Here is a 24,767-nt window from a genome sequence, read left to right as displayed (position 1 = left end):
CATAACTTTTGAAGTTTGAGGTGTGACAGAAAAACTAGCATGAATTTCTTTTTCCTGCTTCACAATTTCATGGACAGAAGATTCATTCTGACCTTAGATCTTAGTACCCTCAGCTTAAAATTTTTTTACTTTCCTTATTAAATAGAGAACTTTCAAATTTTCACTTAAAGGAAGCACTTACGGCTTCTCTTTGGCATAGATGAACTGCCAGCATCACTACTTTTGCACGTGGGGCCGTTATTAAGTATGATAAAATGAGGGTGACTTGAACACAAGCACTGTGGTGCCGTGACAGTGGATCTGATAATCCAGGTGGCTACTAAATGACTAATGGGTGGAATACGCTGGACAGGATGGAGCGAGATTTTTGTCGTGCGACTCAGAACCACTCGCAATTTAAAACTTATAAATTATTTATTTCTGAAATTTTCCATTTAATATTTTTGGACCTCAGATAACGGAATCCATGGAAAGCAAAACTGCAGATAAGGAGGGACCACTGTAAATATTTTTAAATTTATTTAAAGGAAAGGAAATAAAACCTTTAGAAGAAAAATAAATATCTGACCTACCCAGGCAATTTTAATAAAATGTACACATTTTTACAGAAGGAAGATTCTGTTTATTTCTTTATCTTTTCCAGGTTAACTTTTAAAAGGTTGTTATTGGGGAAAATTTTATGTATACATAAAAGAGTGAATGATATAATGAAAGTCTCTGACTCTATCATCCAGTTTCAGTAGTTATCAACTCATAACCAACCTCGTGCCATATATATATTCCCATCCTTTCCACACCCTCCCATTTTCAATACTGTATAGATTCATTTTGAAGCAGACACAGCAGATCATTTCATCTGTGAATATTGCAACATGCATCTCTAAAAACTAAGGACTCTTTAAAAAACAATAACACATGTCATTGTTATAACACATAACAATTCTATTAGTAATTAAATACTCAGTCTTCAAATTTCCCTGGTTCTCTCAAAATCTTATACAGTTGATTAATTTGAAACAAGATCCAAATGATGCCTATATATTGTGATTGGCTGAGGTGGCTCTTATGTCTGTTTTGATCCATATTTAGTTACCCCTCTCCCCCTCCCCCAGTTTATTTGTTAAAGAAGTCGGATTGTTTGTCCTGTAGTTTCTTTTTTTTTTAAACATCTTCATTGGAATATAATTGCTTTACAGTGGTGTGTTAGTTTCTGCTTTATAACAAAGTGAATCAGTTATACATATACATATGTTCCCATATCTCTTCCCTCTTACGTCTCCCTCCCTCCAACGCCCCCATCCCACCCCTCTAGGTGGTCACAAGCACCGAACTGATTTCCCTGTGCTATGCGGCTGCTTCCCACTAGCTATCTATTTTATGTTTGGTAGTGTAAATATGTCCATGCCACTCTCTCACTTTGTCACAGCTTACCATTCCCCTCCCCATATCCTCAAGTCCATTCTCTAGTAGGTCTGTGTCTTTATTCCTGTCTTACCCCTAGGTTCTTCATGACATTTTTTTTTCTTAGGTTCCATATATATGTGTTAGCATATGGTATTTGTCTTTCTCTTTCTGACTTACTTCACTTTGTATGACAGACTCTGGGTCCATCCACCTCACTACAAATAACTCAATTTCGTTTCTTTTTATGGCTGAGTAACATTCCATTGTATATATGTGCCACATCTTCTTTATCCATTCACCCGATGATGGACACTTAGGTTGCTTCCATCTCCTGGCTATTGTAAATGGAGCTGCAATGAACATTGTGGTACATGACTCTTTTTGAATTATGGTTTTCTGAGGGTATTTACTCAGTAGTGGGATTGCTGGGTCGTATGGTAGTTCTATTTGTAGTTTTTTAAGGAACCTCCATACTGTTCTCCATAGTGACTGTACCAATTCACATTCCCACCAGCAGTGCAAGAGGGTTCCCTTTCCTCCACACCCTCTCCAGCATTTATCGTGTCTAGATTTTTTGATGATGGCCATTCTGACTGGTGTGAGATGATATCTCATTGTAGTTTTGATTTGCATTTCTCTAATGATTAATGATGTTGAGCATTCTTTCATGTGTTTGTTGGCAATCTGCATATCTTCTTTGGAGAAATGTCTATTTAGGTCTTCTGCCCATGTTTGGATTGGGTTGTTTGTTTTTTTGTTATTGAGCTGCGTGAGCTGCTTGTAAATTTTGGAGATTAATCCTTTGTCAGTTGCTTCATTTGCAAATATTTTCTCCCATTCTGAGGGTTGTCTTTTGGTCTTGTTTATGGTTTCCTTTGCTGTGCAAAAGCTTTTTTTTTTTTTTTGTGGTACGCGGGCCTCTCACTGCTGTGGCCTCTCCCGTTGTGGAGCACAGGCTCCGGACGCACAGGCTCAGCAGCCATGGCTCACGGGCCCAGCCTATCTGCGGCATTTGGGATCCTCCCAGAGCAGGGCACGAACCCGCGTCCCCTGCATCGGCAGGTGGACCCTCAACCACTGTGCCACCAGGGAAGCCCTGTGCAAAAGCTTTTAAGTTTCATTAGGTCCCATTTGTTTATTTTTGTTTTTATTTCCATTTCTCTAGGAGGTGAGTCAAAAAGGATCTTGCTGTGATTTATGTCATAGAGTGTTCTGCCTATGTTTTCCTCTAAGAGTTTGATGGTGCCTGGCCTTACATTTACGTCTTTAATCCATTTTGAGCTTATTTTTGTATATGGTGTTAGGGAGTGTTCTAATCTCATACTTTTACATGTACCTGTCCTGTTTTCCCAGCACCACTTATTGAAGAGGCTGTCCTTTCTCTACTGCACATTCCTGCCTCTTGTATCAAAGATAAGGTGACCATATGTGCATGGGTTTATCTCTGGGCTTTGTATCCTGTTCCATTGACCTATCTTTCTGTTTTTGTGCCAGTACCATACTGTCTTGATTACTGTAGCTTTGTAGTATAGTCTGAAGTCCGGGAGCCTGATTCCTCCAGCTCCGCTTTTCGTTCTCAAGATTGCTTTGGCTATTCGGAGTCTTTTGTGTTTCCATACAAATTGTGAAATTTTTTGTTGTAGTTCTGTGAAAAATGCCAGTGGTACTTTGATAGGGATTGCATTGAATCTGTAGATTGCTTTGGGTAGTAGAGTCATTTTCACAATGTTGATTCTTCCAATCCAAGAACATGGTATATCTCTCCATCTATTTGTATCATCTTTAATTTCTTTCATCAGCGTCTTATAATTTTCTGCATACAGGTCTTTTGTCTCCTTAGGTAGGTTTATTCCTAGATATTTTATTCTGTTTGTTGCAATGGTAAATGGGAGTGTTTTGTTAATTTCACTTTCAGATTTTTCATCATTAGTGTATAGGAATGCCAGAGATTTCTGTGCATTAAATTTGTATCCTGCTACTTTACCAAATTCATTGATTAGCTCTAGTAGTTTTCTGGTAGCATCTTTAGGATTCTTTATGTATAGTATCATGTCATCTGCAAACAGTGACAGCTTTACTTCTTCTTTTCCGATTTGGATTCCTTTTATTTCTTTTTCTTCTCTGATTGCTGTGGCTAAAAACTTCCAAAACTACGTTTAATAAGAGTGGTGACAGTGGGCAACCTTTTCTTGTTTCTGATCTTAGTGGAAATGCTTTCAGTTTTTCACCACTGAGCATGAGGTTGGCTGTGGGTTTGTCATATATGGCCTTTATTATGTTGAGGAAAGTTCCCTCTATGCCTACTTTCTGCAGGGTTTTTATCATAAATAGGTGTTGAATTTTGTCGAAAGTTTTCTCTGCATCTATTGAGATGATGATATGGTTTTTCTCCTTCAATTTGTTAATATGGTGTATCACGTTGATTGATTTGCATATATTGAAGAATCCTTGCATTCCTGGGATAAACCCCACTTGTTCATGGTGTATGATCCTTTTAATGTGCTGTTGGATTCTGTTTCCTAGTATTTTGTTGAGGATTTTTGCATCTATGTTCATCAGTGATATTGGTCTGTAGTTTTCTTTCTTTGTGACATCGTTGTCTGCTTTTGCAATCAGGGTGATGGTGGCCTTGTAGAGTGAGTTTGGGAGTGTTCCTCCCACTGCTATTCTGGAAGAGTTTGAGAAGGATAGGTGTTAGCTCTTCTCTAAATGTTTGATAGAATTCGCCTGTGAAGCCATCTGGTCCTGGGCTTTTGTTTGTTGGAAGATTTTTAATCACAGTTTCAATTTCAGTGCTTGTGATTGGTCTGTTTATATTTCCTATTTCTTCCTGGTTCAGTCACAGAAGGTTGTGCATTTCTAAGAATTTGTTCATTTCTTCCAGGTTGTCCATTTCTTGGCATACAGTTGCTTGTAGTAATCTCTCATGATCCTTTGTATTTCTGCAGTGTCAGTTGTTACCTCTCCTTTTTCATTTCTAATTCTATTGATTTGCGTCTTCTCCCGTTTTTTCTTGATGAATCTGGCTAGAGGTTTATCAATTTTGTTTGTCTTCTCAAAGAACCAGCTTTTAGTTTTATTGATCTTGGCTGTCATTTCCTTCATTTTTTTTTCATTTATTTCTGATCTGATCTTTATGATTTCTTTCCTTCTGCTAACTTTGGGGTTTTTTTTTTCCTTCTTTCTCTAATTTCTTTAGGTGTAGGTTAGGTTGTTTATATTAGATGTTTCTGTTTCTTAAGGTAGGATTGTATTACTATAAACTTCCCTATTAGAAATGCTTTTGCTGCATCCCATAAGTTTTAGGTCTTTGAGTTTTCATTGCCATTTGTTTCTAAGAATTTTTTGATTTCCTTAGTGATCTCTTGGTTATTAAGTAGTGTATTGTTTATCCTCCATGTTTTTATTTTTTACAGATTTTTTTCCTGTAATTGATATCTAGTCTCATAACATTGTGGTTGGAAAAGATACTTGATATGATTTCAGTTTCCTTAAATTTACCAAGGCTTGATTTGTGACCCAGGATATTATCTATCCTGGAGAATGTTCCATGAGCACTTTGGAAAAATGTGTATTCTGTTATTTTTGGATGGAATGTCCTACAAATATCAATTAAGTCCATCTTGTTTAATGTATTGTTTAAAGCTTGTGTTTCCTTGTTTATTTTCACTTTGGATGATCTGTCCATTCGTGAAAGTGGGGTGTTAAAGTCCCCTACTATGAATGTGTTACTGTCGATTTCCCCTTTTATGGCTGTTAGTATTTGCTCCTACGTTGGGTGCATAAATATTTACAATTGTTATATCTTCTTCTTGGGTTGATCATACGTAGTGTCCTTCTTTGTCTCTTGTAATAGTCTTTGGTTTAAAGTCTATTTTGTCTGATATGAAAATTGCTACTCCAGCTTTCTTTTGATTTCCATTTGCATGGACTATCTCTTTTCTGTCCCCTCACTTTCAGTCTGTATGTGTCCCTAGGTCTGAAGTGGGTCTTTCTTTGACAGCATGTATATGGGTCTTGTTTTTGTATCCATTCAGCCAGTCTTCGTCTTTTGGTAGGAGCATTTAATCCATTTACATTTAAGGTAATTATCAATATGTGTGTTCCTATTACCATTTTCTTAATTGTTTTGGGTTTGTTATTGTAGGTCTTTTCCTTCTTTTGTGTTTTCTGCTTAGAGAAGTTCCTTTAGCATTTGTTGTAAAGCTGGTTTGGTGGTGCTGAATTCTCTTAGGTTTTGCTTGTCTGTAAGGTTTTTCATTTCTCCATTGAATCTGAATGAGATCCTTGCTAGGTAGGGTAATCTTGGTTGTAGGTGTTTCCGTTTCATCATTGTAAATATGTCCTGCCACTCCTTTCTGGCTTGCAGAGTTTCTGCTGAAAGATCAGCTGTTAAACTTATGGGGATTCCCTTGTGTGTTATTTGTTGTTTTACCCTTGTTGCTTTTAATATTTTTTCTTTGTACTTTATTTTTGATAGTTTGATTAATATGTGTCTTGGCATGTTTGTCCTTGGATTTATCCTGTATGGGACTCTCTGTGCTTCCTGGACTTGATTGACTATTTCCTTTCCCGTATTAGGGAAGTTTTCAACTATAATCTCTTCAAATGTTTTCTCAGTCCTTTACTTTTTCTCTTCTTCTGGGACCCCTATAATTCGAATGTTGGTGTGTTTAATGTTGTCCCAGAGGTCTCTGAGACTGTCCTCAATTCTTTTCATTTGTTTTTCTTTATTCTGCTCTGCAGTAGTTATTTCCACTATTTTATCTTCCAGGTCACATATCCGTTCTTGTGCCTCAGTTATTCTGCTATTGATTCCTTCTAGAGAGTTTTTAATTTCATTTATTGTGTTGTTCATCACTGTTTGTTTGCTCTTTAGTTCTTCTAGGTCCTTGTTAAACATTCCTTGTATTTTCTCCATGCTGTTTCCAAGGTTTTGGATCATCTTTACTATCATTATTCTGAATTCTTTTCCAGGTAGACTGCCTGTTTCTTCTTCATTTGTTTGGTCGGGTGGATTTTTACCTTGTTCCTTCATCTGCTGTGTGTTTCTGTCTTCTCATTTTGCTTAACTTACTGTGTTTGAGGTCTCGTTTTCGCAGGCTGCAGGTTCATGCTTCCCGTTGTTTTTGGTGTCTGCCCCCAGTGGCTAGGGTTGGTTCAGTGGGTTGTGTAGGCTTCTTGGTGGAGGGGGCTTGTGCCTTTGTTTTGGTGGCTGAGGCTGGATCTTGTCTTTCTGGTGTGCAGGACTGCGTCCGTTGGGTGTGTTTTGGTGTGTCTGTGACCTTACTATGATTTTAGGCAGCCTCTCTGGTAATGGCTGGGTTTGTGTTCCTGTCTTGCTAGTTGTTTGGCATAGGATGCCAAGCACTGTAACTTGCTGGTCATTGAGTGGAGCTGGGTCTTAGCATTGAGATGGAGATCTCTGGAAGAGCTTTTGCATTTGATATTACGTGGAGCCAGGAGGTGTATGGTGGACCAGTGTCCTGAACTCAGATCTCCCACCTCAGAGGCATAGGCGTGACACCTGGCCGGAGCTCGAATACCCTGTCACCCACACGGCTCAGAAGAAAAGGGAGAAAAAATGAAACAGAGAAAGAAAAATAAAATAATATAAAGTTATTAAAATAAAAAATAATTATTAAAAAATTAAAAAGTAATAATAAAAGAAAGAAAGAATAGAGCAAGCAAACCAAAAAAACAAATCCACCAGTGATAGCAAGTGCTAAAAACTATACTAAAAAAACCCCCCAAACAAAAAATGGATAGACAGAATCCTAGGACAAATGGTAAAAGCAAAGCTATACAGACAAAATCATATGAAGAAGCATACACATACACACTCACAAAAAGAGAAAAAGGATAAAAAAATCTGTATATATAAAAGAAAAAAAAGGATGAGAGCAACCAAATCAATAAACAAAGCTACCAATGATAATCAACTCTAAATACTCGACTAAGATAAACATAAAGCCAGGAACAAATTAGATGCAGAAAGCAAACCCCAAACCTACAGTTGCTCCCAGCATCCACCACCTCAATTTTGGGATGATTCGTTGGCTGTTCAGGTATTCCACAGATGCAGGGTACATCGAGTTGACTGTGGAGATACAATCTGCTGCTCCTGAGGCTGCTGGGAGAAATTTCCCTTTCTCTTCTTTGTTCGCACAGCTCCTGGGGTTCAGCTTTGGATTTGGCCCCGCCTCTGCGTGTAGGTCTCCTGAGGGCGTCTGTTCTTCGCTCAGACAGGACGGGGTTAAAGGAGCAGCTGATTCGGGGGCTCTGGCTCACTCAGGCCGGGGGGAGGGAGGCGTACGGATGTGGGGCGAGCCTGCGGTGGTAGAGGCCAGCGGGACGTTGCACCGGCCTGAGAGGCTCCGCATGTGTTCTCCCAGGGAAGTTGTCCCTGGGTCACGGGACCCTGGCAGCGGCGGGCTGCACAGGCTCCCGGAAGGGGAGGTGTGGAGAGTGACCTTTGCTTGCACACAGGCTTCTTGGTGGCTGCAGAAGTAGCATTAGCGTCTCATGCCTGTCTCTGGGGTCCACGCTGATAGCTGCGGCTCGTGCCCATCTCTGGAGCTCGTTCAGGCAGTGCTCTGAATCCCCTCTCCTCGCACACCCCGAAACAGTGGTCTCTTGACTCTTAGGCAGTTCCAGACTTTTCCCCGGACTCCCTCCCGGCTAGCTGTGGCACACTAGCCCCTTTTAGGCTGTGTTCATGCAGCCAACCCCAGTCCTCTCTCTGGGATCTGACCTCCGAAGCCCGAGCCTCAGGTCCCAGCCCCCGCCCGCCCCGGCGGGTGAGCAGAGAAGCCTCTCGGGCTGGTGAGTGCTGGTCGGCACCGATCATTTGTGCGGGAATCTGTCCGCTTTGCGCTCTGCAGCCCTGTTGCCGCGCTCTCCTCCGTGGCTCCGAAGCTTCCCCCCTCTGCCACCCACAGTCTCCGCCCGAGAAGGGGCTTCCTAGTGTGTGGAAACTTTTCCTCCTTCACAGCTCCCTCCCACTGGTGCAGGTCCCGTCCCTATTCTTTTGTCTCTGTTTTTTCTTTTGCCCTTCCCAGGTACGTGGGGGAGTTTCTTGCCTTTTGGGAGGTCTGAGGTCTTCTGCCAGCGTTCAGTAGGTGTTCTGTAGGAGTTGTTCTACATGCACATGTATTTTTGATGTATTTGTGGGGAAGAAGGTGATCTCCACGTCTTACTCCTCCACCATCTTGAAGGTCTCCCTCTTTGCAGTTCTTCTTGTTTTGATAGTATATCCCACTAAGGATGTTCAGTCAAATTACTTATTTTTTAAAATTACTTATTTTTAAGTCACTTTACAGTTCCTCTCTTGTGGTTATGCTACCAACTTGATACAAAGAATAATGTTTAATTTTGCTTTTGCTTTTATTGTGAATTTTTTAAGATTAATTTTCTTTTAGAATTATATAAAATGTTGAAGTGGTTTTTAAATAAAAACCATAAAATCAAGGTATTTTCAGAGAAATCTAGCTTCTTTCCTCATCTCTCTACCCTGTTCTTGCCTCCCTTTTTTAGGGGACCAATTGAAAAAAAAATTGTGTTTTCTCCTTCCATTTAAAAAAATACAAGTGTACGTGTGTGTGTGTGAGAATGTGTGTATGTGTTCCCTCTTTACTTTCTTAAGTAAAAGGTAGTTTAGTATATATACTTTTCTTCGTCTTCTTTTACTTAATATATTCTGGATATCACTCCATAGCAAAACAGGGAAATTCTTTTTATTTTAGCTGTATTTTGTGGGTATATCGTAGTTTAACTAATCCTAGGTTAATATTTAAGTGTCCTTTATTTTGAGGAAATGCTGACATATTTTATTCTTTTGTAATATAATTACAGGTTAACATAATACCTTGTGATTGTATCTGTTTGTTTTCTATAGTTATCAAATCTTGTAACCCAGTGGTGTTTAGTTTCTACAACTACCTTCGAACTCATCCTTTGCTTATTCGAAGAAACCTTGCCTCCCCTGAAGGGACTTTGGCAACCTTAGGTCTCAAAACGGAGAAGAACTTTGTTGATAAAATTAATCTCATAGAAAGAAAATTATTCTTTACTACAGCAAATGCTCATTTTAAAGTTGGATGTCCTGTTTTAGCCTTGGAGGTACTCTCCAAAATTCCAAAAGTTACCAAAGTGTCTGCCTTACCTTCAGAAAAAGATCAGCCTGACTTCATTTCTAAAAAGACGGATGATGTACCTTCAGAATCAAAAACTCTGAGTGATGGTGATAGAAGTTCTGGAATTGATTGGTCAAACGTAACTTCATCACAGATTGACTGGAGTCAGCCAATAGTAAAAGTTGAAGAGGAACCTCTTACTCTTGATTGGGGTGAAGAGCACGATGGTGCCTTAGAAGAAGAGGAAGAAGATGCTGTCGGTTTAGTAATGAAAAGTACAGATGTCAGGGAAAAAGATAGACAAGAAGATCGGGAAGCCCCAGACCCTAATGTGTTATTGACTCCTCAGGAAGAGGATTGCCTTGAAGGTGATTCTGAAGTTGATGTGATTGCTGAACAACTAAAATTCAGAGCTTGTTTAAAGATCCTTATGACTGAACTAAGAACATTGGCTACAGGTTATGAAGTAGATGGTGGAAAACTCAGATTTCAACTCTATAACTGGCTTGAAAAGGAAATTGCCGCCTTGCATGAGATATGTAATCATGAATCAGTTATTAAAGAATATGCCAGTAAAATGCATTCCACAGTAGAGAGTGATATTCGGGATCAGGAAGAAATGGTGGACAAACCAGGTCTTGGTTCCTATGAGTGGCACCAAATAGAAAGGCGGAGACTACAGGCTAAACGAGAGCATGCGGAAAGACGGAAGTTGTGGTTGCAGAAGAACCAAGATCTCCTCAGAGTGTTTCTTAGTTACTGTAGCCTTCACGGGGCCCAAGGTGGTGGTCTGGCCTCGGTAAGGATGGAACTCAAATTTTTGCTACAAGAATCACAGCAGGTATTGACTTTACTTTTGTTTTCAATCTTGGTTATTTTAATAATTTCAGTAACTTTCATTTATAGTTGTAAAGCTCTTTTTACTGGTTAATGTTAATGTGATTCGCTCCTCTATTCACAGGAGGCACATATTTACACTCTGCATGGGTCTTTTTAGACAGAAGTTTTGGTAATTAGGTGTAGGCTAAAAGCTTGAGAGCACAGCTGTGTCAAACTCATCTTTACATCTTCTGCGTCTAAGCATAGGACCTGGTACGCAATCAATTTTTGTAGAATAAGTGAGCGAGCACATTAACATATTGCTTTTACTCAGATGTTTACTGCCAGTATTTTTATCATATAACTGTTAATTGCTTTTTTTTGTCCTTCATTTTAACTACGGAAAAAATAATCTCCTATCACTCACAGGAAACTACAGTGAAGCAGCTCCAGTCTCCACTACCACTGCCTACCACCCTACCTCTGCTTTCAGCAAGTATTGCTTCAACAAAAACAGTCATAGCTAATCCTGTACTGTACTTAAATAATCACATCCATGATATACTTTATACTATTGTTCAGATGAAAACACCACCTCATCCCAGTATTGAAGATGTGAAGGTAATGTAGAGTTTATGATCATTTGGTATTGTACACACTGAGAAGGTAAATGTGTTATACTTGTCTTCCAGTTTGAACTTAGAAGAAATATTTTACAGTACTCTTATCTGCTACCTTCTCAGTCTGACTAGTTCAAGACCATTTGTCCAATGAATGTAATTTGAAAGTAAGCATTCTTGAAATTCTCCCATTTGCCACAGCTTGGATGGAGTTTAAGCTAAGTGAAGTAAGTCAGACAGAAAGAAAAATACCATATGTTATCACTTATATGTGGAATCTAAAAAATGAAACAAATGACTGTATATAACAAAACAGAAACAGACTCCCAGACATAGAGAACAAACCAGTGGTTACCAAAGTGTGTGTGTGTGTGTGTGTGTGTGTGTGTGTGTGTGTGTGTGGTGGGAGGGGTGCACATTATGGGTAGGGAATTAAGAGATACAAACTACTAAGCATAAAATAGACAAGCAACAAGGATATATTGTACAGCTCAGGGAAATAGAGCCATTATTTTGTAATAACTTTAAAGGGGAGGATAATCTATAAAAATATTGAACCACTGTGCTGTATACCTGAAATTAATATGATAGTTTCTTCTTACTTGTGGAAAAGTTATTATCTTCCTTTAAGACAGACAAATACTTTTTTGGTAATAAAATTCATTTTCTAGACAGTATTCTTGCCAAATATTCCTTTGGATTCTCCATCTCATTTAAATGAATCATTAAGTAGAAATATTTATAACTGTTTGCTTAGATGCCAGGATATTATGAAAATATAAGTGCAGGGGGGTATCTCTGAGAGAACCATGATTGATTAGAAATAGTCCCAGAGAAAGTACCCTCATTACTGTCTCCCTGATGACTGTGTTTTGTTGGAGGCTGTGGAATAGTTTGGGGCAATTGGAGTTTTGGCAGAGTTACTACCCCAAATTAGAACTATATCCTATGCTGAAAACTTAAAAATGGATAGATTCTAAGAAACAGTAGGGAGTGTGGCAGGATCTGGAGAGATGATCAGACTTCCACTGTGCTAGCCTAAGTGTATTTGTACTGTACTTTTTCCAATTCCAGTGGCTGATGTCATTTCAGGTCCCCAATATTTTTATGTTTAATTTTTTTGTTTGAAAGGCACATTCAATCTCTGGTAGTACATTCTTCTGAAGGACCCAAGGTTTACTGGTTATATCATCCTATTAGAGACTTCTAATCCATAGCATGAATTAATCTGTATCAGTATTTCAGCAGAGATTACTTAAATTGTTTGATAGGTGAATATGGAAATGCAGAAAATGCATTCAATGCATATAAGCTCTAAGTAAACATTTCTAGTTCCTAGAAATTTGGATAAGTTTTCAAAAAGTATGAAACTGTTTCTAAGATCCCTTCAAATTTTAAGATTGTGTGAGTCTCAAAATGCTGATTCAGTGTGGCATTGTAGGATGTGGTTTTTATATTATATTGATAATTTTTAAACTTTCAAAATTTAAAATTCTAAGACTGCATTACTTCTAAGTACTAAGTGGATTACTTGCTTTCTGGAAAATTAACCATTTCAGACAGTGATTGATATACTTTCTAAACATTTAAGTCATTCTTACTGATAAGATCAAGTTTTTAGTTTCATCAAGGAGAAGTTTTCATAAGGCAACTTTACATAAAAGCTCTAAAAATTCTATGCTTATTTTGGTTCTGCTTTTTTTGAGTATTACTACTTAGGCTATTCATTAGCAGGCTAGGACACAGTCCCAGCAATGTGAACGTTGGCACTTTGCTTAGGGCCTGCTAAGTGGCAGGCTCACAGTAATAAATATTTGATAAAGATGCATATGAATCATTTAGCTTTGTTGTGAGCATGGATATTGAATTGGATGAGTTTTATTTTAGAAGCTTTAAGGTAGAGTTAGTAGTCTCATGTAGGACCTAGTTTTATTTATGATATTGCTAGTTTCCTGGGTATTTTCTGATTTTTAACATACTACTGTTGTGTAGAAATGTTAGTACAAAATGTAATTGTGGCTGTTTCGGTTTTAGGTGCACACACTTCATTCACTAGCAGCATCGCTTTCTGCATCAATTTACCAAGCATTATGTGACAGTCATAGCTACAGGTAAAAAAAAAAAAAAAAAATTACCCAAATAGTATTAATACAGGAAAAGCATTAAACTGTTCCCCAGTTATATTAAAGTTCTGCTTCCTAGGGACTGAAAAATCCTCAAATATGACCACCATGTGTACTTTAATAGATGAGAATGGGAAATAAAATAATTATTTGTTTAGTTTAGCTATTACCTAGTAACAACAGAGACATATAGAAAATGACAAATAGTAAAGGAAAATTATCATCACCATCTTTTTTTTTTTTTTCAAAAAAAGAAGTGTTCACTATCCAAAGTAATTTATGATACGAAGTTTTCTTATTTTTTCCCCCTTAGGAACTGTTCCTTTTAGCATTAGATTAGTTTCTGTTTGTTTGGTTTTCAGTTGAAAGAGGAAGAACTTTTGAAAAATGAGAAAGTACATTCCTAACGTTGAACTATTAAAATCTATTTTACTTACCCATTTCTGTATGTCTTTAGAAGTGATATCAATAGATGTAATGGTTTGAATTTTTGTTAAATGTCTAATTGCCTTCATCGGTGTATACTCTGTATTTTAATGACTAGGGCAGTATAAGCAGTAAGAAATTGAATCACTTGGAAAGATGACCTAGATTTAAATGGATTATATTAATAAATGAAAAGTTTGTAATATAAATAGAATCACATTAAATTTATATTACAGATATATCTAGATTTTTTTCTTATAAATTCAGCAGCCTCTTGTGGGAAGATTTGTTATTGCATAGGGAATTACTCTCTCAAAATGGCCTGTTCTCTGATGTTAGCCTAATAAGGCCATGTCTAAGTAACTACAAAAACTTAGAAATGTAAATAAGTGAAAAAGAGTTTGGTTGACTGTGGTCATCTTTTTTTTTTTTTTTTTCCTTTGCGGTACGCGGGCCTCTCACTGTTGGGGCCCCTCCCGCTGCGGAGCACAGGCTCCGGACGCGCAGGCCCCGCGGCCATGGCTCATGGGCCCAGCCGCTCCGCGGCATGCGGGACCCTCCCAGGCCGGGGCACAAACCCGTGTCCCCTGCATCGGCAGGCGGACTCCCAACCATTGCGCCACCAGGGAAGCCCTGTGGTCATCTTAATGATCAAAGACAACTTGTTTGATATCAGTCACTGCTTAAGATGGTGCCAGATAAGAATCCAAATAAATTTTGTTTAAATGTGTATTTTCTAGTTTTTAGGCTGTGATTGACTCTCCAGGGAGTCAGATTTATTTTCTTCTTTTGTACTTGCCCCACTCCATAAAGATGAGGGAAGTAAATATTTGGGCACATTTGGCTTTAGGACTAGGTATTTCTAAAATAGGATTCTTCAGATTTTAGTTGATGTTTTAATTCAGAGTTGAGCTTGCACAACTTTACAGAACTAAGAAATGCAACAAAATAGTGCCCTGAAACTTTCTGATATATCTTAGTACCATCAGTAGTCTCCTTACAGCAGACTTTAAAAAAAATACAAATAAGTGAATATAGAAAAGATTTTTAAGTATCAGGTGGCATTTGGAAAAGGTTTTAATGACTAAATGTCATCTGCCTAAATAGAAAATTTGGTATTTTGTTTTAAAAAGCTATCGATAAATATTTGTAACTAATTTAAAGAACTTTCTGAAATAAGTTTTTATTAGAACAGTGAACTCAGTTTTAAGAGTTTTGTTTTTGTTACCACAGTTATCTAAAATAAATATGTATAGGGTATAATTGCTTGTTACCTCTATTAAGATGATAAATAACTGAACCTTATTTGTTTTAGCAGTCAGACAGAAGGGAACCAGTTTACAGGAATGGCTTATCAAGGACTTCTTTTAAGTGATCGTCGAAGGCTAAGGACAGAAAGCATTGAAGAACATGCAACACCAAATTCTTCTCCTGCTCAATGGCCTGGTGAGAATTTGAGTGGTGTTTTTTGTTTGTTTGTTTTTTAATCTTCTATTTGGCAACTCCTTTTTACAAAGCTACCAACTAGTTTCCTGATTGTTGCTGTTTGTGGATTTGGTGACTAGTTTTTTATTTGTTTGTTTTTGATGATGTTTTCTGCCATGGATTAGGAATTCTTAAGTACTGTAATGTTGTCTGAAGACTCAGAAAGTTAAGGCTTCAAAAACCAGCTGTGTTGACCAGCATAAAAAAGCAAGGTTTAACATCCTTCGCAAGGGTGAGCACGTCATGTTTTTTATCCTTAGACATCCCGAATTAGAATCTTAGAGAGCCAGTATCACAGAGCTTTTTTTCACAGATACCTCAGAATAGTTATTCTCAAGAGTGTAGATGTACGTTAGGAAAGGAGTGACCATTCTGTGGCACATATATTATGGTGTCTGCCAGTCCTCTTCCTCCGGTTGGCTCTTTCTCACTCTCCATAACAGTTATTTCAAACCTTCTCCACTCTCAATATACTTTCCTCGTCTGCCACGTCATTTAATTTTTGCTGTACTTGCTTTATAACTCTGTGGTTACATGTTAATGATCATTGTGAAGAGTGGCAGTAGAAGGAAGTGACGGACTCCAAGTGTGTATTTAAAATTCATTTATGCATAAGTTTCTCAAAACATATTGTTGTTGTTTTGACATTTTATTGAAATAATTTCAGACTTAACAAAAGTTTCAAAAATGGTACAAACAATTCTTGTGTAACCTTCACCCAGATTCCCCAGACAGTGACATTTTACCATACTTGCTTTGTCATTCACTCCTCCTCTCTCACTCACTTATTGTGTGTCCGTGTGAATATATACTTTTTTCTGAAATATTTGAGGGTAAGTTGCAGACATGATGCCCCTTTACATCTAAATATATCAGTTTATCTTTCCTCAAAACAGACTTTCTCTTATTGTACATAACCATAGCACTGTTATCGAATTCAGCATCTTAATATTGATACAATACTGCTCTCTAATCTATAGATTTTTGGACAGTTTCACCTGTTGTCCCACTAAGGTCTTCCATGTAACATTTAGTTGTATTGTCTCATGAATCTCCTCTAATACGTATTCCTCCTTCTTTCTTTGTCTCTCATGACACTGACACTTTTGAAGAGTACTAGCCAATTATTTTTTAGAGTGTCCCTCCATCTGGGTTTTTCTGATGTCTTCTTAGTATTAGATTCAGGTTATGAAGAGAGATTGTACCCTTCTCGCTGTAAAATATCTAGGGGCACATGATGCCACTTGGTCCCATTACTGGTGCCATCAACTTTGATCACTTTGTACGGTAGTTTCTGCCAGATTTCTCCTTTGTAAAGTTACTTTCTTTTCCTTTGCAATTAGTGAGTATCTTTTGAAGAGAATGTTTGAGACTGTGTAAAATATCATACTTTTACCCACTAATTATAGCATCCAGTGATGATTCCTGACTGAATCAGATATTACTGTGGGGATTACTAGATGGTGATTTTCTAGTGCTAGCCTTCCTTCTACGTATTAGTTGAAATTGTTCTGTAAGGAAGAGCTTTCTCTTCTCTTCTTTTAATTTATTTATTCACTCATTTATTATATCAGTAGGGATGAATGGATTCTTATTTTATTCTGTAGCTTATAAACCATTCCTATCATTTTGTTGCTCAAATTACGGATATATATATATCTCCATGTGTATATAGTCACACTATATATATAGTATAATATAGATACATAATTTTGGTTAAACTGCAAAGTTGGATTTTTTTTCCTTCTGGACCTTTATGCTGATAGACTTCTTATAATATTATATACCCTTACAGGTGTGAGTTCACTTATTAATCTCTTGAGTTCAGCCCAAGATGAAGACCAGCCAAAGTTGAACATTTTGTTGTGTGAAGCTGTTGTTGCTGTGTACTTAAGTTTATTGATACATGCTCTTGCCACAAATTCCTCCAATGAATTATTTCGACTTGCAGCCCACCCATTAAACAATCGAATGTGGGCTGCTGTTTTTGGGGGAGGTATAAAACTTGTTGTGAAGCCTCAAAGACAATCCGAAAATATTTCAGGTAAGATAAATTTGATACCAATAAGGTATGTAAATGTAAATAGTTTCCAATGTGAAAGTAAAAGATTTTTTTTAATGTTTTAAGAATTTTTATTTTGCAAATCACTGATGTTTAAGGTATAATCACTCGTTAGGGTAATAAATAACTAAACTCATGTTAGAATAAAGGATATAGTTTCCGTTTAACATTTTTTGGTAAACCAGGGCAAATTTGAGGAGGATAAAAAAGAAAAAAGGAAAGGTAATGGTAAGCAAGGAGACAATGTTAAGGAATAAGGTCATGGAAAAAGGATAGTTTTTAATTAGAGAAAGATTTAAATAAATCCTCATAATCTTTACAGAGTATACCAGTAGTTGGCTTCAGATTAAGTTTATGGTAATAGACAAGAAGGCTGTTCCAATCATGCACATGATTTTTAAATTCCATTTTCTGTCCTCTTTTTTTTTTCTTATGGACCAAAATAGATTTTTTAGTCCACTTTTTTAGATGGTAGGATGGTAAGATATAGACTGACGCCACGGGAAAGGTTTACACCTTGGCGCTGAAACACAGAAATTGTCTGTCTTAATTCATCCTTAGAAATGGTCATATTACAGATGAGGAGTTAGTGGCACAGAGAGTTTAAATGGTACAGGTTCTAACCTGTGTCTTCACTGCCCAAGATCACATCAGATTGATAGGTTCCTACGTAAGTCAGAGTAAGGTACGCAGTCTTATCGACTTGCGTTGTCTCCACTCCCGTTGCATGTGGATGACTCTTAATTTCCATCTTCCTACCTACTTGTAGTCCACTGTAAATTTAAAAGTTTTCCTCCCAAATCACTTCTTTTCTCTTCCTGAGTTTTCTATTATTTTTTCATGGTAGGTAATACATTCATCAAATCATCATGCTTAAACCTCTGAGTATGTATTCATGTTTGCATTTACTTACACCTGCTCTATGCCAGGCTTTTGGGGTATGGGAGTGAGCGAAACAGACAAATCCCTTACCTTCATGAAGCTTACATCCAGTAGAGGTAAACACAATAAATTAGCAAGTGATAATATTTCAGGTATGGGAAGAACTACGATAAAAATAAAAGAGAGTGACTGGACAGAGAATGATGAGGGAAAGGGGATGGGAACAGTTTAGTTAGGGTGATCAGAAGACACATTCCTGATTAGATAGCATTTGAGCAGAGTCCTAAGGAAGTTGGGAATCAGATCGTGCTGATAACTGGGGCCAGAGCATTTCAGGCAGACGGAGCAGTGAGTGCAAACGTCATGAGGTAGGACTAGTTTGACCTTTTCCAGGAACTACAGTGGAGGCCAGAATGGCTATCCTGATTCAGGGGAGTGTGGTCAGAGATGAGGTAAGATAAGTAACTGGGGCCAAGGTCATTGAGGGTTTCATGGGTCATGTAAAACTATCGTTGTTGTTCTAAAGAAAGATAGGAAACTACTGGAGGGTTTTAAGCAGAGGAGTGACATAATCTGATTTAGGTTTTCAAAAGACCCACTCTAACTGCTATGTGGAGAATAGACTGTGAAAGAATAAAAGTAGGGAGGCTATGTGGGAGGCTCTGGGAATAGCCCACTTAAAAGATAATTGTGGATTACCATCAAGAGTGAATGGATAAACAAAATGTGGTATATAAGTACAATGGAGTGTGATTCAGCTGTAAAAAAAGAATGAAGTATTAACACATGCTATATGGCTAGCATGAACCTCAAAAATATTATGCTGAGTGAAAGAAGCCAGGCACAAAAAGTCACACGTTGCATGCTTCCATTTATATGAAATATTGGGAATAGGTAAAGCCATAGAGACAGAAGGCATACTGGTGGTTGCAGTGGGCTGGAGGGAGGGAGGAATGGGGAGTGACTGCTTAATGGGTATAGGGTTTTCATTCGGGGTAGTGAGAATGCTTTGCAGCTAGATAGGGATGGCAGTTGCACAACAGTGAATGTACTGAATGCCACTGAATTGTACGCTTTAAAATGGTTACTTTTATGTAAATTTCACCTCAGTTAAAAAAAAAGATAAAAGTGGTTTAGCCTAGTGATGGACAGAGTGAAAAGTGGTCATATTCATCCAAGAGAACTTGAGATAGAATTATCATTTTCCATGACGCGGAGCTTCAGAAGAGGACCAGGTTGACTTCTTTCTGGTTCTCTCATGTCCAATTAGTTCTGAGTCCTTTTGATGTTTCTTTTATGTATTTCTCATATCTAATACTTCCTCTAGGTCTTTACCACCCACCATACTAGTTCAGGTCCTTCTTGTGTCAGATTCTTCCACCTTCCTCTCTAATTGATCCTGCAGACTATACCTCATCCTGTGCCTAGTTCAAGACACTTTCATGAGAATTGCCCATAGGATGAGCTCCCAGCTTCCTAGCCACAGGCTTGTCCCACCCTAACTCCAGACTGTCGTCGTTACTCCCCTCCCTGACACCTGTCTAGCAAAAGAAGTTTACTCCTCATTTAGCCAAACCTTTGGTCACTCATTTCCGGTGTCCACTTCCTCTTTACACAGTGAGCTTCTGCTTTTTTTTTAAGGCGTGCTTTACATCCTACATATTCATTCAGTGAACCTTTCTTGATCAACACAGCCAGAGATAATCACTCAAGCACTCTTTGCACTATTTGTTGAATCTGTCATTTATTTAATACACTGTATATAGAGTCGCTGGCGTTCTGATTCTGTATAGCACATAGGCTGCTTCATTGCAAGTTAATCTTTTATACTCTATCCTCATGTGCATCTCTGCCATGATTGTTGGAAAACTGATGCAGTAACTAGGAAAGTTTAGAAGCACAGACGTAAGTAATTTAGTCTACACTGAAAACATGGCAGGAGTAGGATGAAAAGAAAGGTTAACTCTTTGAATTAATAATGGAAAATAAGGCCAGTTTTTTTTTTCTATCTTTATTCAGCACCTCCTGTTCCTTCCGAAGACATAGATAAACACCGCAGGAGGTTTAACATGCGAATGCTGGTTCCTGGAAGACCTGTAAAGGATGCCACCCCACCACCAGTGCCTGCAGAAAGACCATCTTACAAAGAAAAGTTTATTCCTCCTGAACTCAGTATGTGGGATTATTTTGTTGCAAAGGTAAGGGGCGTGAGGAATGCAAGCTTTATGGGTGTCTGTTTTATTAACTCTTATGTTTGCATCACACAGGAATGACAGGGCAGCTTCTGGGCTGAATCACCATAGTTTAGACATTAGTCTCTCAACTCCAGAAAATGAATAATCATTCAGGAATGATCAGATACTTGAAATGGACCAGACAAATTAAAATCATACGGGACTTAGGTATAAACCAAAAGTTAGTTTATTAACATTTAATCAGCATCATCCTTTTCTAGGGACTGGAATACCTGTATCTACCATCTCACTTCCCTTCTTCTGCTTATCAGTAGTTCCCTTGGTCAGCATGAAATTAGAGCAGAAGGAGATGGATGGGTATTTGAGGGTTTCATGAGACCATGGGTTTCATGAGGCCCCATGACATACCTCTGTTTCTCCAAAGCAGAGAAAACTTTTCTGGGGATCAGAATACTCATCGTGACTAGATCCAACAGAGTCCCATTTTATACCATGTTGGGTGTGTGCTTTTCTGCACTTTGTTTTTTCAAGCACATCACCTTCTATTGATAGGTTTCCTTCTTTACCTGTGTTCCCTCTTTACATGTGTTTCATTTATACTTCTTCTCACTCCCCAGATTGGTTGGAAGCAAATCCAAACATCATGAAATTCCATTCATAAATATTTCACCATTTATTTTTTAAAAAGAAGGATTTTGAACCAGTACCACACTAGCATTATCACACACACACCACACACACCATACACACCACACACACCACACATACATAAACACACAATTCCTTAATATCATTAAGTATCCAGAGAGTGTTCACATTTTTCCCCATTATACCTTAAATGTTTTTGAACTGTTGGTTTGTTAAATCAGGGTCCAAAATAAGATTCACACATTGCAATTGGTTGATATGTCTTAAGTTTCTTTTAATCTATAAGTTCTACTTCCATCTCTCTTTGTTAAATTCCCCCCCCCCATTTTTTGCCCCCAAATCTGTCCTTTAAAATTTCTCGGTGGCTTTTGCTGATGGCATCCCCATGTTTGGTCTTCTGACCATGTTCCCCTGATTTCTGTTTTTCTGTAAAGTGAAAGTTAAACTTAGAGGCTTTATCAGATTCCATTCTGATTGGATAGGGAAAGGGGAGTACAGGATTACTTCATAGGTGGTTTTGTGTATTTCCATCAGGAAACTCTCTTTTTGAGATGTTAGTTGATGATTTTTGCCTAAGTCCATTATTTTAAATTTAGGGTAGTTTTAAAATTATGATAATGGTATCTTCTCATTTAGTCTTCATTTATTTGCTGGAATACTTTCTTCCATCGATCTGTTTGGTTATCCTGAATTACATTTTGAAAGAGAAACACAGGATAAGTGCTTTATTCTTTGCTTCTTGTGCCAGTTTTCAAAGTGATGAGTTGATTCTCTAGCATCCTTCAGAGGAAGCAGTGAACTTTGTTTTGTTATTAGTTTTGTTATATTATGGATTTAAACATATTTTATGTATTTTAATCCAGTACAGTTATTATTCTTATGGATGTTCAGATTGTCCCATCTTTGCCAATAAGAGCCTCTTCCAGTTGGCTCCTGAATCTTTTTGAGAACTCTTCCAATAGTCTTTGAGTTTCTTTCCTTTCTAGTTTAAGTCATTCTAGGCTAATTTTGCATGTTTCCTGCCCCGGAGTGGGAGCAACCTCCAAAGAACCTGGTTCCTTTTTGTGGGAAATTATAATTTAGAAACCACAAGTGGGTATATGGGTGCTCATTGTTACTGGGTTTGTCATTGTTTCTAGGTACATATCATTTCTAATGACCAAATAACTATTCAGCTTGATGAGTATACTATAGTTTATATAACCATTTGCCTATCAGTATTTGCTGTATTTATTTTTTTCATTTTTATAAATAATGCTGAGATTAGTATCTTTTTAGATAAGCCTTGTTCACATTCTGATTATTTCAGATACATATCTGAAATATATATATATATATATATATCTTCAGATTACTGATTTATACTCTCGAGAGTAGTGAGCATGCATCTGACTTTACCCTCATTAAGTATTCCTTTTTCATTTTTGTTAATTTGATTAAATAATTTTTATTTCCTATTAATGATATCAAAAAATGTTAATGAACCTATTGCCATTGGGTTTTCTACTGTGAGGAATTGACTGTTCATGTTCTGAACAAAATTATCTATTGGAATTGTAATGTTTTTCCTTACTTTTAATGAACTCTTTATTTTTAAGGATATTAACAATTTACCTTACTTGTGATACCTTTTCCAGATTCTTTGCCTTTTAATTTTGTTTATGTTTTTGACATACATAAGTTTTAAAAAGTTTATTTAGTCATGTCTATCCATACTTTTAAGAAATGATTTATTTGCCTTTTGTTTGCTTTTGACATACAGAAGTTTTTAAAAGTTTACTTAGTCATGTCTATCCATTACTTTTAAAAAATGATTTGTTACATTGTTTTTAAGCAGAGAAAGTCCTTTCCACTAATAAATGTTTACTTCTGTTATCTTCTCCTCCTTTGTTTCCTCCACCTTCTCTTCCGCCTCATCCTTTTTTTTTTTTTTAATTTATTTATTTTTGGCTATGTTGGGTCTTTGTTGCTGCGTGCAGGCTTTTCTCTAGTTGCTACAAGTGATGGCTACTCTTTGTTGCGGTGCACGGGCTTCTCATTGCGGTGGCTTCTCTTGTTGTGGAGCACGGGCTCTAGGCGCGCAGGCTTCAGTAGTTGCAGCACACGGGCTCAGTAGTTGTGGCTCGTGGGCTCTAGAGTGCAGGCTCAGTAGTTGTGGCACACAGGTTTAGTTGCTCTGTGGCATGTGGGATCTTCCCAGGCCAGGGCTTGAACCTGGATTCTTAACCACTGCTCCACCAGGGAAGCCCATCTTCCTCCTAATTCTTTTTAACTCTCTCTTTTTTTAAATTTCTAACTCTCCTGTTGATCTAAAATGAAGTGAAGATCAGACTTCGGTACTCTCTTTATCTTCTATTCTCACACTTACACTAGTTGTCCTTCCTTTCCTCCCAACGACTTAAGATGTTACATTTGTCATATATTAATTTCTTATTGATACACTCTTCTTGGACTACATTTTTCCACTTAGAAATTGCTAGACTGCACTTATTTTAATTATTTATTTTAATATCCACTAAGAAATAGTATCTTTCACTTTAGAAAGATTTCTTAGCTAATCTTACCTATTTTTTTCTTCCCTATGAACTTTACAATCATTGTCAAGTTTCAAAAAAGGAAAAGAAATCCCCATGGGGATTTTTATTGCAATTACCTAAAGCCTGTAAATTAAAGAATGATAGTCTTTACATGTTTCAGTCTCCTTATTTAGCTTTTAGAGGGATTTGTAATTTCCTTCACTGTAGCTCTTTCACAGTTTTCATAAAGTTTTTCCTTTGGTATTTTGTTACTTAATGCACCTTTTTTCTTCAGAGTTTTTGAACTAGTTATTGCTGATATATAAGAAAAAGACCATTGATTTAAAAAAAGTATTTGTGTCGTATCTAGCTACTCAGTTATTTTATTGAATCTGAGAGTTTTAACCTGGTTTTCCTGACTTTCCTAGGTCTAGTATCATTTTCAAAAGAAAATTTTAGTTTAGGTTGACACCATTTAAAATGTTCAATATTAAGTTAGGATAAAAATAACCCAATTATACATTTAAAAATAACTTCACATTTTATTGCAGCCATTTCTCCCTTTGTCTGATAGTGGAGTTATATATGATTCTGATGAAAGCATTCATAGTGATGAAGAAGGAGATGATGCTTTCTTTTCAGATACACAGATACAGGAACACCAAGACCCTAACTCCTATAGGTAAATAAAGCTTTCGTCTTTTCTTTTTGTCTTTTCTTTTGTAGAAGTTCCTGATGTTACTAGTTTTAAGCAACGTTACTATCATGAATTTATACAAGAACGGACCTGTTTTCAGGTTAGGAATTCTGTACCTTTGAGGTACATTGCTAGATAGTAGAGTATTTCACATGCAGTTTCAAAGAACAGCTGGCACAAACATTTTTAGTGAGAAAAAATACATAATTTATTGATATGCTATTAAAATTCCATGTAGCTGTATGGTAAATCTCTTTCCATTAGGTATTTCAGATAGTGAAAGTGTAATACATTGTTGCATACCTTTTATTTTCAGAGACTACAAAGGTACTCTTTTTTAATAGTAAGTTGTTAGAAAAAAACAGCTTTTTTTCTGGGTGGGAGATTGGGCCAAACAGTTGACAGGGATCATTACTATATTCTCATGATTTTATTTTTCAATTAAGGAGAGTTTTTTTATTTGTCCCTTTGAACAGCTGGGCTCTTCTACATTTGACAATGGTTAAGCTAGTACTTCACAATGTCAAGAATTTCTTTCCCATTGCTGGACTGGAATTCTCTGGTAAGTTTGGAATTTGAAAATTAATGTTATTAAATACAGCAAATTATCATCAAGTTTCTCTTTACAAAATCCATATAAAAGAACATGTGGTACTAAAAATATACAGCATTGGAGATGTTATGAGGTCTTATTTATCTTAGGCTCCAGTCTGTGGTTTTAATTCATATGGCAAGAATCACTGACTACCTAGAAG

At 37.2% G+C, this 24,767-nt stretch overlaps 1 protein-coding gene across 1 annotated transcript in view; it reads left to right on the top strand.

The window, feature by feature from the left end:
• The window catches only part of DMXL2 (Dmx like 2), a 162,944-nt gene that overhangs the window by 123,503 nt on the left and 14,674 nt on the right, over window positions 1–24,767 (top strand). Inside the window, exons 24-31 of the mRNA XM_029239122.1 lie at window positions 9,302–10,380; window positions 10,788–10,979; window positions 13,013–13,089; window positions 14,843–14,973; window positions 16,808–17,056; window positions 19,976–20,154; window positions 23,867–23,997; window positions 24,489–24,574. Of these exons, the coding sequence (XP_029094955.1) occupies window positions 9,302–10,380; window positions 10,788–10,979; window positions 13,013–13,089; window positions 14,843–14,973; window positions 16,808–17,056; window positions 19,976–20,154; window positions 23,867–23,997; window positions 24,489–24,574 (2,124 nt within the window). The remainder of the gene's footprint in view (window positions 1–9,301; window positions 10,381–10,787; window positions 10,980–13,012; window positions 13,090–14,842; window positions 14,974–16,807; window positions 17,057–19,975; window positions 20,155–23,866; window positions 23,998–24,488; window positions 24,575–24,767) is intronic.

Source organism: Monodon monoceros, unplaced genomic scaffold, assembly GCF_005190385.1.
Source record: "Monodon monoceros isolate NGI ecotype Baffin Bay Population unplaced genomic scaffold, NGI_Narwhal_1 Super_Scaffold_21, whole genome shotgun sequence".
NCBI classification, from domain to species: Eukaryota; Metazoa; Chordata; class Mammalia; order Artiodactyla; family Monodontidae; genus Monodon; species Monodon monoceros.
Note: the sequence above shows the minus strand (reverse complement) of the source record. Positions and strands in the feature narration are given on the sequence as shown.